Here is a 17,511-nt window from a genome sequence, read left to right as displayed (position 1 = left end):
TTGAAATTTGACATTCACATTTTCAGAAATGCCACAACTATATCAAGTGCAGTATTTCTTGACTTTGAAGAGCTTTATAAAAATGCACTTATGAGGAATAAGATCATCTTAGTCACTAACAACAAAATTAAACTATTGGATTCTACTTTAGTCTTTTGTCTCCTATCTGTTTCATGTCCCAAATCTGACCAAGATGTACTCTTTTGAGGCCACCAAGCTGGTAGGTATGAATGAAGCCTTTCACCCTAGAAGACACCAGAAATACTTTTCAATGTCAACTCTTGTTCCATGGGTTGCACATGCATGCTCGGCACCCAGTGTTCTTGCCCTTGGGTTGTGTTTTGAGTCCTGATAAAGCTGCCTTTCGGGAACTCAGCTTTTTCCAAAAGGAGCCAAAAGAGGATAACACAACAGATCCTCCATCACTTTCCTAGCCTCACCTTATTCATAAAGCTATATTTCTCATTATTTTGAACATGATTTTTATTTTATAATTTGACCTATGGTCTACCTGAACACATAGACTCACTCTAAGAATCATGAACATAAAACATCAGTCCACAAGTTCCCTGGTAAGATAACACAAGTAGGTTAATGGAAATCATGGAATGTAGTGAAAAATAATCAATGAACCTTTCTTCTTTTATCAAATATCTTTTTATTTGGTTCTCTTAGGAAGCCAGGCCTATGGATTATAGTGAGAGAGGCTAAAGTACTGGTTGTTTCCAGATTACTATGTATGTTTCATTCTCAAACGTGGGGAAAAGGAGATGGGGAACTGCAAGAGCTGGCAGTACTAAATGGACATAACTAGTGAAAAGTTTCTGTGGTCAAATGAAATGTCTGTGCTTAATATCTTCTGAAAATTATTTATGAAACTCTTATGAGTTTTAGAAGTAGTGTAGTTTCTATTAAAATTTACTAAATTGCAAGCTTTCTCTATAAATGTTGAGCTTCTGAAATGACTATGTTTTTAGCACTCATTTGCACATTTGGCCTTGCTATATTTTATTTCTTAGTACTCTAACAAGATTTCCAATTGCTTGAGGATAAACTTCTTGTTTTATATGACTTAGTATTTCCTGTATTTTTCCTATTTTTATAGTCAATAGAATCTGAAAAAGTCTATGAGTAGGGTTTCAGGTGATCAATGCATTCTCTGAAATTATGTGTTAAATTTTGTCATATAAGTGCATAAATATTTTTCAAGGGCAAGGTGCACTGACTTTTTAAGGTTTTCAAAGAGGTCCAAGGTCAAAAGAGTTTAACTACAACTGCTTTCGTATGGGTGAGGATCATTGAACATTTATAGAATGATGAATGGATATATTTCTTTTATCTTTAGACAAAATCTTTTAATATTTTGTGTCTACCATATTTTCATTTATGTTTTCCTGTTGCTTTCAGAATTATAGACTACTAGAGATGGGTAGAAGGTTTTAAGGCATATAGTCCATTACCCTTACAAAAGAGAAAATTGATACCAAGTGAGGTTATATAACTTCCATGAAGATATCAAATTAGTAAAAACAGAAATGGGAACAGAAAGAACATCTTCACATTCTCAGGCTGATTCTGATTTTGATATCAGTAAAAGATCCAGGAAAAAGGCAAACTGCTCAGTAATATTTTTTTAGAATATGTGATTAGCTTCATTTTGCCAGAGAGAATTTCATCACCATCCTCATCACCATTGTTTTCCATATTATCATTATATTCTCTCCAGAGATTTACATGTTTGCCTATAGCAAACAGATTTAATTCTGATCAATTTCCCTCCTCCCTCTCCCCTTCCCCACCAAATAAATAACCTGTAACCAAGACAGAAGATATCCACTTGAAGACACAGCCCGGCATGTTTTATTTAACATATCCATAAGCTTAACCATGAAAAAACAATGTTCTAACCTGAATGTCATAGATAGTGAAGGGAGACAGGTCTCTCAGAATAAACGACCCAGGCACATTCATTCCAGTCTTGTAGAGCTTATTATTTACATAGATAGAATACTCAGTGACAACACCATTTGGGTTTGAAGGAGATGTCCAGATGACACGTACAGCTGTACTGTTGACGATGACAACCTCTGGAGGAAGCATGCCCTGAGGCTCTAGAATTAAAGGAAGAAACTGAATAAACTCCAGCTGTCTCTGAAAAAGCACTTGTTAAACTAAATGCAGATTAGTACTTAGGTTTAGCAAAGGGTTCGTTGCTTATCTGCTTTTCTCTGATGAAGTTATCACAGTCTGCAGTCCTCTGTAAATTGGCTTATTAGACTCTCAGTTAGAAACCATAAGAATTGGTGGTAAAATGCTTTGTATCACCAGCTTAGTGCTAATCTTCAATACTATGTGACCAGTGGGATATGATGATAAATTATTCACCCATCTGCATCACTAACACATACTATTATTTGTCTTTTTTTTTTTCCCATCCCTTAACTCCATACCTCCCAGGTGGGGGCTAGGAAGGAAGGAAAGAAAATTTGCTCCTTAAGGGGGAAAAAAAAAATTCAAATACATTGAGGCTGGTGGAACGTGAAAAATCATTTGATGTTACTAGCTTGTAACTCAAGCAATATGAAGCAATAATGCAACATTGTCATTATGTAAATGATTGTGAATGTTGATTACCATAGGTAATGATGAAATCTAACATAAGAAAAAAAATCTTGCTTAGCATTAAATTACACAATTATTTAAGCATGTCAGAAATAACTATGCAAAGACCTATTTTTATCATCAGAACCCATCTTAACTAGTTGAAAAATTGTCCTTGTGATCCATCCTATTTTATAAACAAAAGGTGCCGACCTTTGGCTCCACAAAGGGAAACGGGCTCCACACTTAAAGAGCTCTGCTAATGACCTGGAACACTTGCTTGGGAGGTAATGATATTATAATGTTTATAATGAGACTTTATAAAGCCAAAAAGATTAGAAAGACCATTCCAAACACATTTCAGATTCGCAAGTTGCTTCCCTTGTTTCCTCCCCCTTGCTAACTGGCTTAGAAATGAGTCATGGGCAATTTTTCTCAGTGGCTGAACTTCTACCTATCATTTCTAGTGACTCAGGGAGGGCCCTCACTGCGTTTGGCTGTCATTTCGAAAAAACAGACTACCTCTGAGAGTATATCTTAAAAAAAAAAAATGTTTCTAAATGTCACCATTTTATTGATGTAAACTCAGCTCCAAAATAAGCAACACACTGAAAAGAACAGGAACAAACTGGGCTAATATCCCATTATTAGAGCCTTGTGCTGCTGTCTCAATGGGACCACTTATTGATCTGCTACTTGACGACAGTGAGCACTTAAGCATTTTAGCCCTGACTCCCTTCCCTCCAACACCGGAAATTTTATAATGGAGGGAAGACTGATCTCAACCTCAGCAAGAATCAATCAATTCCATTCCCCTCTCTGCGGCCAAATATCCTTAGAATCTGGACTCACCCCCATCGCCAGTGGTGGCCTGCAGTACTGCACTGTTGATGCTGTGGACTCCATTGAAGACAGAGATAAAAACCCGATACTCTGTGTTTGGAGTTAAGCTGTCAATGACATGTGAGTTTACATCTGGGAAGATTTTGAGAGATTCATTTGAGGTGGCAGAACTCCAAAAAAGTGTATAATATTCAATATCACCTTGTAGGTCTTGAAAACCTGTTAACAATAAAAGCAGAACAAAAATTGTAAATGTGGCTGATCTAAAAGTGTGTCAGGGGAAAAAGAGAATAAATTCTGTCTCTCTGGCTGGAGTGCAGTAGCACCAAACCATAGCTCACTGTAACCTTGAACTTCTGGGCTCAAGTGATCCTCATGCCTCAGCCTCTCAAGTAGCTGGGAAGATAGGCAGTACACTGAGCTAAGTTTTAAAAAAGTTTTTGTAGAGATGGAGTCTCACTATATTGTCCAGGCTGGCCTCCAACTCCTGGCCTCAAGTGATCCTCCCATCTCAGACTCACCACGCACTGGAATTATAAGAGTGACCCACTGTACCCAGACTAATTAGCCATTTTTAGAATGGGAAAAAAGGAAGCTTATGGAACCTTTTGTTTGGAAAAGTTAAAAAAGCTTATGGGGCTTTCCTTTTTCTGGTGGTGCTGGTGGTGATAGTTTTTTCTTTTTTTAAGAAATTTGATTTTTTCCCCATCTTATTATTAATTACAAAGAGCCTCATATATGAATATGAATCTTCTAAAAGTCCAATAAGCTTTAAAATTTCCATTAAATATTTTAATTTTGCTACTTACAATTATTCAACTAATCTTCAAAACTTTGATATAACACTTAAGAAGAAAACTAAGAGTAAAAGAAAAGTTCAGCACCACCAGTCCAAGGATTGGGAGGAGAAGGTTGCCTTTCTCCTCATGATTTTTAAAGTATAATTTTTTAATATGTGAGATCCCAGCATACGGCCATATAAAGTAATGTAGCTTTGTGAACTGTATGACTGTCTTTTAAGGATCCCCTTTTATAATTAAGGTCTTGCATTAAAAACTGAATGCTAGGTTTTTATTTCTGCTTTTTTCTAAGACCACTATTGCTTTCATTTTTATCTCTAGCAATAGTTAAAAAGGTGTGGTATGCCAGTATTATTGCAAGAGTTTATATTAGAAGACAGACTTTTAACATTAGCTTGGAAAACTCTGGGGATTGAGATGTTTCTTTTCTTTGATGCCACATAATACAAGCACATGAAATAATGAGGTCATTATTCATTGGCAAGAACCAGCCAGTAATATCCTTTAATATTTTCCTAAATGATAGTATCAGTCAAGTACAGCAAACCCATGGATGTTCTGAGTGCAAAAGTTCCTTCTTTTATTAGAACTATTTTCCATTGGCTTACAGTATTATTACTCACTAATTGGTGACCACTGTGGTATAATGGAAAATATTAATATACTAGGTTAGAAGTTCATGTTATATTTTAGTTTGTTAAGTGAGTAAGCTGATCATAAAGTCAAATTTCAAAGACACAGCATTAATTAATTGCTTTCAAACTTTACTTGCAAATATGGGTTTTACTTGGGTTATTAAATGTGCCTGATATATCTTCTATCAAATGGCAATTAATACACTTGTATAGCAACATTAAATATACCAGGACTAGCACCACAAATTCAAGATGAGCAAAGATCATATGTCAATGCTGGATGAGATCCCATTAAATGCTTATTCTTAGTCATGTACCATATGTCAAGCCCTCTGAAATAGAACAGAACCTATTGGCCCAAAGAAGATAGGAAAAGATGATGAGTCAGTTCCATTGTTTATGTCTTACTGCATGATACACAGGCTAGCATGATCAGAAACAGGCAGCATCTCTGGGCAACAAATGCTAGATTTCTGCTCTATCCTCCCTCTTACCAACATCCACTTTAACACTTCTCTTTCTTCATTCATGTAGACATTACAGTTCAAAGTCAAAAGCACATGAAAATAGTAGAAACACATATATCTTTGTATTCCTAGTCATCACATAGGAAGTTCTGGGAGCAGTACATGCATAGGAGTATGCTTTTTCATTGTTCAAATAAGGTCTTTAAACTTCAGTGGGCTCTTCCTAAGTCAGTGAACCATCTAAGAAACAGAAGATACATCCTCAGTTCAATAGACCAGCACAAAATTAAAGGCTGATGACCTTGATTTTACCTCTGAGAGAAGAAGGCTATTAAAATTGAAATAGCTGGAATGAGAAGGCAAGTAAATTTCACCCTCCCTGCCTATTGAGAAATACCTGAATGTATTTCTTCCCTTTTAAAGAGGAAAACATAAGTTACAAGGCTTCTTTATGCAACAAGATAAGGGAAACATTGTATAGAACCTTCAAAAGCAGACTTTTTATGTGTACAACTTCTATGAGAATGAGATGGAGGTTTTCTAAAACATTTGCATAGTTTACTCAGAAATAACAAAAGGGACATGTCTTTATGAAAAAGACGACTCTCTGAAACAGGTGCCTGGAATCATAAAACAACAGCCATGAAGACAGAGATGTAAAAGGATCTGGCTTAAATAAGAAAGGAAAGCAAGGAAACATAAAAAGCAATGGCAGAATTAAAATCTATACTGAAAGCAGAAATGAGCAGAGTCAAGAATGCACATTATCAAAGAATGAAGAGAAAAATGACTGCTAAGAAATCAACAAAAGTCAAAATTATAGATATGATAACAGAAAATGGAAAATGTCTAGTTAACTTGGAAAATAAATGTAGTGATCATGGATATACTGTATCCCATTAAACCTTACCCAAAATGAAGGCTTAAGTCTACAAACTAAATAGACAAATACAGTTTTGTCCAAAGTAATGACAATATACCCAAATGTAGACATATAGAAAATCATAACATTTTCAACGTAAACTAAAATAAAAGATCATCTACAAAGGAGAAAAAAAATCAGACAAGCTTCAGATTTCTTGTCTGGAACATCAACTGTTGGAAAACAATGAAACAAATTTCAACAAGTTTTGAGGAAAAACATCTAAGAAGTTCATATACATCCAAGTGATTACTTATGAGCAAAAACAACAAAAAGGCTTTCTTATATAGGCAAAACAATTAAGAGATTGTTCGAAGACAACAGAAATACTTTCTGATATGGGCAACAATTAAGAGGATATAAATGAATGAATTAATTTTTTTTTAAGTTTCATTATAAAACTATCCAATAATGTTCTCCAGAATACAGAAAGATGAATCGAGATCCAAAACTCAAGATAGGGAAAGTTTAAGAATTGATGATAAATATAGAAGCCATGTAGAGAAAATAGTTCTATAAAAAATTATGTAACACTATTAACAATAATAATAATAATTTATAAACCAGATGTTGAAAATGGCATGTGAGAAAGGCAAGGAAAGTATATAAGTGCATGAAATTATCTATTATATGTATAAGAGAAAAACATGGAAAAGTAGAGAAAGATATCACTAAACTCTCATAGCATTAATAGCACAAATAGCATTTAAAATTTAAAATACACTACAGAAGGTAAAAGTTTTGGCAAAGATTTCTAGAACTCATCGATACCAATGTTTCTCTCTTCTTGTTGGCTACCTAGACTACATTTTCTGGGCCTCATGCATCTGGATAAGGTCATGTGATCAGTTGTGCCATTCTTGCATTGAGGTGTTAAGGAGTGATTGGCCCTCTCTGATCTTCTACTTTTCCCGTCTAGGGTAGGACTCCAAGGCCCTGAGGGATGGCAGATCCACTAGAGGAAATTAGCCAACATATTTATATGAGCCACGAGATTTTAGAAAGGGATACGGAAGAGAATATAGACATAGCTAAGGTTTTTGGTTTTGGTTTCTGAGTGAATTTCATTAAATAAAAGAGAAAACACAGAAGGAATTATGAGGTGGCGGTTTTGGGCCTAGATTCATTTTAGACTTCTTGAGTTTAAAGTGTTTTTGTGGCAACTAAGTGAACGTAAAAATTAAAGTGTGAATATTTGAACTAGAGTTATATAATTAGGAGCTGAGGCATAAATACTGGCTTGTATTTGAGACAACAGAAAAGAATGGAGATTTCTGGTGTGGTTAAATATGTGGATATTCTAAATATATTCTCAGATAGTCTAATCCTCTTATCTGTAACCTATATATTTTGGACCACATAAATTTATCTGAGTAGGTATTTGTCTAACTGTACTATATCAGATTAACCTCAGTGAGGTGAAGATGGTTTTAACCCCTGGAAATGATCTTTGCTACTAAATGCCATTTTTGATGGCAGTCTCTAATTGTTGGTCAGAAATTTGGTCTTAGCTGGAACAAATTTTCAAATATAGAACATGCCCCTCTCATTTTTAATGGATTACCCAAAAATTCAAAACAGCTGTTAGATGTGTATGTATTACTCTGCTCCAGCTGCCATAACAAAATACTAGACTGGGTGGCTTCAACAACAGAAACTTATTTCTTACAGTCTGGAGACTAACGGCCCATCATCAAGGTGTGGTAACCTTGGTTTCTAGTAAGGGCTCTTTGCCTGGCTTGTAAACAGTGGCCTTCTTGCTGACACCAGCCATGGCCTTTCCTCTGTGTGCAGAGGAGTGGAGAGAGAAAGAGTTAGTTAGTTCATGTAAGCTCTCTGGTGTCTCTTCTTATATGGACACTAGTCCTATGGGTTCAGGGCCCCACCCTTATGATCTCATTTAACCTAAATTATGTCCTTAGAGGCCCCATCTCCAGATACATCCATCTCCAGATACTGAGAGTTAGGGCTTCAATATATGAGTTTTGGGGGACAAAGCATTCAGTCTATAATAGATATTCTAGTTGAAAGTCCTCCCGCAATAGCAATTAGATTATGCTTCTCACATGCTTTTGAATTATTTTTAGAGATTATTATTGCTACAGTTTGGATATGGTTTGTTCCCACCAAAACTCATACTGAAATTTGATCTCCAGTGTGGCAATGTTGGGAGGTGGGGCCTAAGTGGGAGGAGGTGTTTGGGTCCTGGGGACAGAGTTCTTTCGAATGGCTTGGTGTCTTGCTCTGGCAAAACTAGATTTGTTTTCACAGGAATGCACTAGTTTCTGTGAGAGTGGGTTATTATAAAGCCAAGATACCCCTCAGATTTTGCCTCTTTCAACATGTTTCTTCCACCTTTGACCTCCTCTGCCTTGTTTTCTTGCACACAAAAGTTCTCGCTAGAAGCCCAGCAGATGCTGGCACCATGCTTTTTGCACTCAGCCTATTGAATCCCTTTTTCTTTATAAATTATCCAGTCTCAGGCATTCTGTTATAGCAACACAAAAGGACTAAGATAATTGTCAATATCAGTTATGTCCTGTAGATCGAGGGTCAACAAACTATGGTCTATGAGCCAAAGCTGGTCTATTGGCCTAATCTGGCCCAACACCTGTCTTTGTACAACCTGTGAGCTAAGAATGGTTTTTACATTTTGAAATGGTTAGGGGAAAAATCAGAAGAAGAATAGTAATTTGTGCATGTGAAAATTATATGAAAATCAAATTTTAGTGCCCCAAATCCAGTTTTATTGGAACACAGTCATGTTTATTTAAAGTCATCTACTGCTTTTCATGTGGTACAGTAGCAACACTGAGTAGTTGAAACAGACAGAGACTGGCCTGCAGAGTCTAAAGTATTTACTATCTGGCCCTTTACAAAAAAACAGTTTATTATCCTGATTTAATCACTTACAGTAAATCATTCCTTTCAATAGTCACCTAATTTATTTGTCTAGGACTGAATTCTTCAGTCATCTCTCATTAACAGGTTGATTGGGAGGTAGTTTTGTTCAAATGTAAAATCCTGGAAGGACTTTATTATGGTTATTTTATGATGGAAGTGTTGATTTTGCTCACAGATTCTCCAAATTAGAGTCCAGTTTCCCAAGTTCTATGGTGCAGAGCTCTGTGTCATTAACTCAGTATTTCTCAGAAAATTTGAGTTTATCAAAGCTGCTTCTTGAGAAAAGTCTTTACTCTGCCTAAGGGTACTGCTGCTCACATGAAGTGGAAAGATTATCTTCTTGGATAATAATCCTCCAAGTCAGCCTCCTTAGTTTTCCCAGCAAGCTATCTCATGTCTTCTATCTAGTTTATGCATCTGTCAAAAACAAGCAACTGCACTTCGAAAACTCCCTAGTTACCTTAGTCTCTTATTGTTTCCATATTTAAAGAGATGGTATATTAGATGCATTAATTATTCATCATTTTATGATTAGTTTTAAAAACAGGATAGCTATTTTCTGCTTTTTAAGTAAATTGGCATGGGAGATTGAGTCAGCTAAGCTGTTATAACCCCAAATCACCAAAATACAGTAACTTAATTAAGATCAATGTTAATTTATATCTCACATAATAGCCTCAAAGTGAGCAAAGCAGATTGTGCTCCATGTGGTCACCTAAGAATTCAGGTTCTTTCTCTATACAGCTTTGGATCTCTTAGGGTGTTGCCCATGCCTGCAGAGTTTAAACTGAGAACCTGGCCATGCTCCCAGTCCAGTCCAGCAGGAGGATGAAGAGAGAACAGGTAGGTGTAAGTAGAGTACAAGGGAGGAAGGCCAGATTACAACAGGTGCACATGTGAATGGGAGGGAAGAGAGTGAAAAGGCAGATGGGGTCTGTTTGCTTTGATAAGTAGAATAATAGGAAAGAGGACAGAGGAATGAGGTGAGGCAACAGTGGTGGCTGCTTTTTAGAAGAGGCGAGATTTGGAATTATTACTGTTTATAAGTATTGGCACCTGAACAAGATAAATTTAGGAAGTCAGAAATTATGCTAGTTATAAAATCGGGTAGTTTCTGACTAGAGATCAATATGAGACAGATGCTTTTTCTGTGGTTTTAAACTTGTTCTCTTTTTTATAAAATGTTTTGTTTATTTTTTTCTTTGGGTAGATGCTGGATCCAGATGGGATTGCTGGATCAAATAGTAGCTCCAATGTTTACAGCAACACAATTCACAATTGCAAAATTGTGCAAACAACCCAAGCGTCCAGCAATACATAAGTGGATTAATAAAATGTAATATATGTATACCATGGAGTACTACTCAGCCATAAAAAATGGTGAACTAACTATTGTATTATCCTGGATGGAGCTGGAGCCCGTTTTTCTAAGTGAAGTATCACAAGAATGGAAAAACAAACACCACATGTATTCCCAATCAAATTGGTATTCATTGATCAATACTTATAACACTCATCAAGTGTTGGGCAGGTGGGAGGGGTGAGGAGGGCATGGATATATTCACACCTAATGGGTGTGGTGTGCACCGTCTAGGAGATGGGTATGCTTGTAGCTCTGACTCGGGCAGGGCAAAGGCAATATATGTAAACTAAACATTTGTACCCTTATAATATTCTGAAATAAAAAAATAAATAAACTTGTTCTCTTAATGGTGATACCTTCATTCTTTATGAATTTTCTAGAGTTCACTGAGATATTATAATGCAGGAATCAAATCATTCATCTTTGCATTCCCACTTCCCAGGACAAAGTAAGTGATGAATAAATATTTGTGTAAGGAAGGAAGGAAAAGAGGATGGAAGAAAGGGAGGAAAGTAGAAGAGAAAAAGAGAAAGATGGAAGATGAAAGGAAAAGGAAGGAGAGAGTAAGACAGGGAAGACTATATGACACATGAGATGAACATCTGAAGGTTGGGGTGAGTGCTAGACAGACTGTAAAATGGACATTTGGATGATTTTTCATTCCCTCTTTTTCAATACTTTCCTCTCTCCCCTGCTCCAGTGTTTTCTTGCTCTTTTCTGGCCATGACTAACCATGTTAGTAAGTCAACTGTGGAAAAGGCACTGCCTCTTCTCTGCACTCCTTTCTGTGGGCATTTTTGTAGTTTACCTTTTATTTTAGAGTGGGCAATCAAATAGGAAGGGTCCTACTAAATCATTCTTGATAAACTACTAATGACCATTAAAGCTAAATGCATGAGAAACAGAAGAAGCTTTGATTCCTGAGCCCTACATTTCAGTTTGGGAACTGCTACTTACTAACTGTAATTTTGGTTAAGTTACTAAGTTTCTGAGTATTGTATGAATAATTAGGTGAAGGTGTTTTAGTATCTCTTCTTATAAAATTGTGATTTTTTTTTAAAATCACCAATATAATTTATCTTCAGTGTATCTACTTTAGGCCAAAATATTTTGTTTTATTACACACAGAAAGGATAAGGACCTCCTATCTCCATTAGGACCAGGAAGATGGGGACTGGATCAGACGTCAGGGGCATGACCTGTTTAAGAGGCAGCCACTACTCAGTGCCAGCTGACATTTTCCTTCTAGAATTGTGGGAAGAGTTTCACCTCATCATTTGATTTTTCAAGTGAATTGCAAAATCATCTTTATGTGAAATTTTCTGATTATTATATCTTGGCAAAATATTATTTTTTCAAATACCATAAGGTAAAACAATGCATGGGGAATGGAGGAAGGGAATATGGCTTATGAGCTGCCAGTTTGCAATATCTGCCCCCCCCCCAAATAAATCAAAGAAATGCAGGGATGCTTTCCTCTCACATTACATCACATGCGATGCTAACATTTAAGAGCTGCCAGTCTAAAATTTTCAGGAACTTTTCCCTGTCAAACTGTAACTGGTAAAAATTCATCAGAAACATTTTGCTACCCAAATGATGTATACATGTGGAGGGTCATAGTAAAAAAAGAATATGCTTTTTAAAATACCTTTTATGGGTTTTGATAAGGCAGTTTTTAATAAGCAAATAGTTATAAATTTAAATCTTATGATTTTCCACTACAGGTATTTTTAATCTATAGTTTCATGTCTTTGAGCATTGTAGACTGTATGCCAATTTTTTTTCCCTACCAGGAAAGAAAACAATTTACAATTAAAATTGCAAAACATAGGTGGCTTTTCACAGAGGACTGACTAGTTAATTTACTTAAGATAGCAGGTTGCACAGAGGAAGAAAACAATAATGCAACAAGCTTCCGCAAGGCTGACCCTCTTCTGAGAGTTAACCTTTGTGCTCACAAATAGTTATCTGAAAAATTTCTAAGGTATGAATGGAAACAACAGCAGATTGCATTACCTACATCCCGAAGGTCAGAGGTTCAGATTACCAAGGTAATGAAACTTCAGTGAGCTGCTTCAGATCTATTAGGTTTGTCAGTTTTTATAAGCACACTTACTTCAGGAATGCAATTATAACATAAAGGACCTATATTGGTGAAAATCCAGCAGCCGGATCTTAACAGAAGTATTCAAATGTCACATGCCGGGGAGAGCCTACCTTTATGAGTAGGCTTTTAAGATGAATCAGTTGGTGAGACGGAACACAGAAGAGGGAGATGAGTGAAAATATATTATACATAAACATACATTCCCAGATACAAATTTTGTATATTTCCCAGATTGTAGTCATAAGCATCTATTAACTTATATTATTTCATTACAATGGTTTAAGAGATCCCAATACAGGTGTCACAGATCATTATAAATCTGCAACCCTACAGTGATAGTATTTTGTAAAAATGGATTATTTAGTGGTAATGTAAATGAACATAACTAGTAATTAATTTAATTTACAATTAATGTCACGTAATACTGGTTTTCATTCATAATTGATATCACAACACATTGAAGAAAATTTACTCAGGTGTCCTAAATGGACTATTTCTCTTCTCAGGGTGTAACAAAACTCTAGGCTGGATCAAAGTCACACAGTAACCAGCAGTAATTCTATGTCTTTTTATATAATAGTAGATGATTATCCTAGTGAGCAGAGTTTTCTTTCACAAAACAAAATATTTTACTTGGGCCCTTCCAAATCAGATATTTTCCAACACTTGGTAATATTTTAACAAGTTTTGGTTTAACTATTTGCCAGATGTCCAGGTATTCCTGGAAGAATGATTATAACACATATTTTCACAGTAGATTCAGGGCTGGGTTTATTCTGATTTTCAAAATGCATCATCACAAATGAACTGATCAGATGTAAAATGCTGATCTGCTATCCAAGTAGCTCTGAAACTTCAGTCATTGCAGTTCCTAAAATTGCAGAGGTCTGGGGAACCTGCAGCCTTGGGGTCACATGTGGTTTTCTGGGTCCTTGAGTGTGGCCTTTTGACTGAATCCAAATTTTACAGATTTTAATGAAGTGATTTGTTCTGTGAAGTTTGGATTCGGTCAAGGGGCTGCACAAGTGTTCTGAACAGGACCAAGGGCATACTTTGCATTTTTTAAGCAAATCCAGTGGTGACTTCCAGGCTTCCTTTCACTGTACGGAGCTGGAATTCTGTCCACAGCCAGTGCTGAAGATGATTCACTTAGAAAAACCTTTCACACTATTGCAATCCAATCAAATGTTTCTTACTGATGAGTATGAGTTACAAAGTATTGGGCCGAGCCCTCTAAAGGAAGGTGTACGATATTACACTGTATCGAATTAATAATACGGACATTTGCATCACAACTGGCTCTTGTGATCAAACCTACCATCTCCATCCAAAAGGAAAGAAAGAAGAAGGGTGAGCAGGAGGACCAAGAAGGGTGTAGACCTAGGAGGGAGAGCTTGCTTCTCAAGAACAGCACAGAGACTTCTTGTCTTTTTAGTTTTTATTTTTTAACGTGTCCACACATAATTTATTTGGGTGCTCATCAAGAAAGGGAAATAAAGATAGGAGAAGCCTACTTACTTGGTTTAGTCCAGCTCACTTCTATGGCTGTGTGGTTAAGCACACTTGCAGTTAGGTTGGCTCCTCTCTCTGGAAGACCAGCTAACGTTGTCACCGTGGCTTCTCTGCTTGGCGTAAACCCCACGCTGTTGTGTACAAACAGTTTATACTCGTATGTTGTAAATCTAAAAAGTTGTTTTGTAAAAAGAAAAAATAAAGTATATAAATCTCTATGTTACAGAAAATATAACACATCATTTCTGTTTTCTTTACAAATACAGAATTTCCTTCTCCCACCTCTACTCACCTAATGCTCACTCACCTTTTTTTGCCCTAGGAAATACATTATTTTCTTTTTCCTTTTTACACAAAACATATCATTATTTTTATAGCTCACCAGTCTTAACCAAAGCATCGGGGAAATATTGTATTAGGAATGCTAAGCAAATATTGCTATTTAAAACAAATGCGGTTTATCATTTTCTTATTCTTATTGTTTTCAGAGTGGTGAGGATTACAGCTCAATTCAAGATGCAATTACAAACCTGGCAACCTGCCAGCTTTCTATCTGAATTTGATCCAGAGAGTTTTATGCTCTTCTTTTCGGAAACTCATCCATTTTCAAATATCAGGATCCCTCATCACCATTTTCTTCCTATACCTATGCTGCTTTCCCATAATCTCATTGCAGACAGATAAACCCCTAAATTAAATTGTAACTGTGACTAAAGTGTACAACATTCTCCCGCTGAGAGTTTTGCTGCAGTGAGCCGTATTTTGCCGGAGTGTGAACATATTTACTCGAGTCAATACAGTGGAAACTGAATATTACTTTGCAAAAGGCGAAAACTGACATGGTGATGTGATATGAGGAGGACCATTCCAAGTCATATATTAAATTGACAATAGAGTAAAGCCATCAGTTCTTCATTCCTTTTGGCTTTTTTTTAGGAAGAAGACCACCAGGGTTTCTTTGTTTAGTTCAAAACTGCCCGGCTGGGAAAATGCTATTTATAGACACCAGGGAAGGCTATGACTGGAAAATAGCTTAGCCTGAGACATTTGCTTAAACATCTTGTGCACACACCACCAGCCCAGGGGCATCCAGGACTCACAGCGAACACTGGCCTTGGATCATCATTACCTAACTTGAGTTTATTAGGTGATCAAGGAGACCTCACCTCCCATGCAGGACCCACAGTATTTATCTCAATATATCACAACCTCTGGAGATCATAATGCAAAGGGGGAGCTGCCATTTTCAGGATTGTGCTAACTCATTTGCCCAAAATTAAGTCCAGATTCTCAGAGCAATTTGCTAGCACCTAGGTAGAGGAAGTCTGTTTGACTTACCCTGTTTCTCACGTCCCAAAGATATTTTTTAAGGGTTCTGCCTCAGCCACATGTAAGGATGTTGGTTTGCTTTTGGGACTCCAGGAAAAGACTCAATGACTTTTGGAAGCTATTTATCTATTTCTCCCAAATAAGTGCTAGCATCAAGTCTTCTATACTTTTCTGCTTTTCTACCTCTTCTGCAGTGCTTATTGTCTTTCTTTTTGCTCTGCTTTGTGTGCTGCAGTGGGTTGAATTGTGTCCTCAACCCCAGTGATATTTTCAAGCCTTAAGCCCTGGTACCTATGAATGGGACCTTATTTTGAAATAGGGTCTTTGCAGATATAATCAAGTTAAGATGAAGTCATATTAGATGAGGAAGGGCCTCAAATCCAATGCTGGACTGGGGGAGTGGGGAAAAAGAGGGGTATTTTTATAGAGATGTAGACACACACAGGGAGATCTGACCATGTAAACACAGAGGCAGAAATTGGAGTTACGCTGCCACAAGCCAAGGAATGCCTGGGGCCACCAGAACTTAGAAAAGGCAAGAAAAGATTCTCATTAGAGCCTTGGGAGGGAGTCTGGCTCTGAAAACAACTTGATTTGGGACTTGTAACTTCCAGAACTGCAATGGAATAAATTTCTGTTGTTCTAAGCCACCTAGTATGTGGTATTTTGTTATGACAGCCCTGGGAAATTACTACATAGGCTTTTTAGCAAGTACTAAATAGTCCACATGACCAAGATAATTAAAAATAATAAAAAAATAAAAATAATAACAATAGTTACTTTGTATGTGTCAGGCATTTTCTACATGTATTAACCCATTCATTCCTCACAAGAACCCATAAGGTTATATTGTAATACCTATTTTGAAAAATGAGGAAAATAAGGCTCAATGAATTAAATAACTTGTCCAAGTTATTAAGCTAATAAGTATAAGGGTTGAGATTCAAATATAGACAGTCTGATTCCAGACCCTGCTCTTTTAACCATGGCACTACACTTCCCACCTAATAGTGATGATAGTAATAGTAATAGCAGCCATAATGATAATCTGGTCTGTCCATACTTGGATGATGTCATATCACCAGGGCTTGACCTTTTAATTATTTTTCTAGCAGAGGGGATAGATTTTGCTTATGCATCCAAACAGTCTGGCTAAATTTCGTTTGCAACCACTAGTATGAATATGAAGGATAGAGAGTCAGGGTTGAGAGGGTAGCAAGCCTATGACAATGGAATGAAATGTAGCTAATGGCTCACATGGGAATTGAACCGGTGACCTCAGCTTCATTAGCTCTCTCCCTGGGTAAAATACTTACAATTATTTTTTACTTCAAAATGACTTAAAAGAAATCTAGCTAGAATCTGGATGCCTAATCTCCTCTCTTACAATATTTGAATTTTTTCTTCCATAAGTCTATGCTATTACGCAATTAGTCATCTTTATGGCTTTAAAGTGTTACCATGTTTGTGGTTCTTTTCTACATGTAGAATTAACAGAATAAGGTGGCACTAAAATAGTTAATTGTAAACAAATTCTGTAGCACCTTAGTTCTTACGATACTTTAAGGTACTTCATCATAATGTGGGTATGGTGAAATACACAATTTATGTCTGCACGGAAGAAACTTAGGCCACACAGATACATGCAATTGGGAAGCCTGTTTTCAAGGTGGTACTAAAATTTTAGAGCAACAGATGGCTTTAGAGTTTATCTGCTTCTAATAATAAAATGTCTACTAAATTTTACAGATTAAAAAGGAAACATGAGATCTTGAGAAATTAAGTGGCTTTGCCTAAGCTTGCACAACCAGTTAACAGGGCTAGCTGGGCACCTAGTTTCCTCATTTTCAATATTAAATTCTTTCCACTATTCATTATTTCAGTAGGTATTTCACTTGATGCTATGTATTTGCCTTTTGAATATTCTTTAACTTTTATTAAGTTAAATTTTTAAGGAAATAATATCTTTAATTCTCTTAAATACTAAAAAAGACTATTTTCATTGCATCTAAAATCTAGTCTTTA

General features: G+C 36.4%; 1 protein-coding gene across 1 annotated transcript in view; it reads right to left on the bottom strand.

Annotated features, from left to right (window-relative positions):
* The window catches only part of USH2A (usherin), a 654,133-nt gene that overhangs the window by 202,069 nt on the left and 434,553 nt on the right, over nucleotides 1-17,511 (bottom strand). Inside the window, exons 43-45 of the mRNA XM_075997053.1 lie at nucleotides 14,164-14,327; nucleotides 3,454-3,663; nucleotides 1,909-2,111 (exon numbers count right to left, since the gene is read on the bottom strand). Coding sequence (XP_075853168.1) covers nucleotides 1,909-2,111; nucleotides 3,454-3,663; nucleotides 14,164-14,327 — 577 coding nt within the window. The remainder of the gene's footprint in view (nucleotides 1-1,908; nucleotides 2,112-3,453; nucleotides 3,664-14,163; nucleotides 14,328-17,511) is intronic.

Source organism: Microcebus murinus, chromosome 23 (assembly GCF_040939455.1).
Source record: "Microcebus murinus isolate Inina chromosome 23, M.murinus_Inina_mat1.0, whole genome shotgun sequence".
Lineage (NCBI taxonomy): Eukaryota > Metazoa > Chordata > Mammalia > Primates > Cheirogaleidae > Microcebus > Microcebus murinus.
The sequence above is the reverse complement of the archived record's forward strand: the minus strand, read 5'-3'. Positions and strand labels throughout refer to the sequence as shown.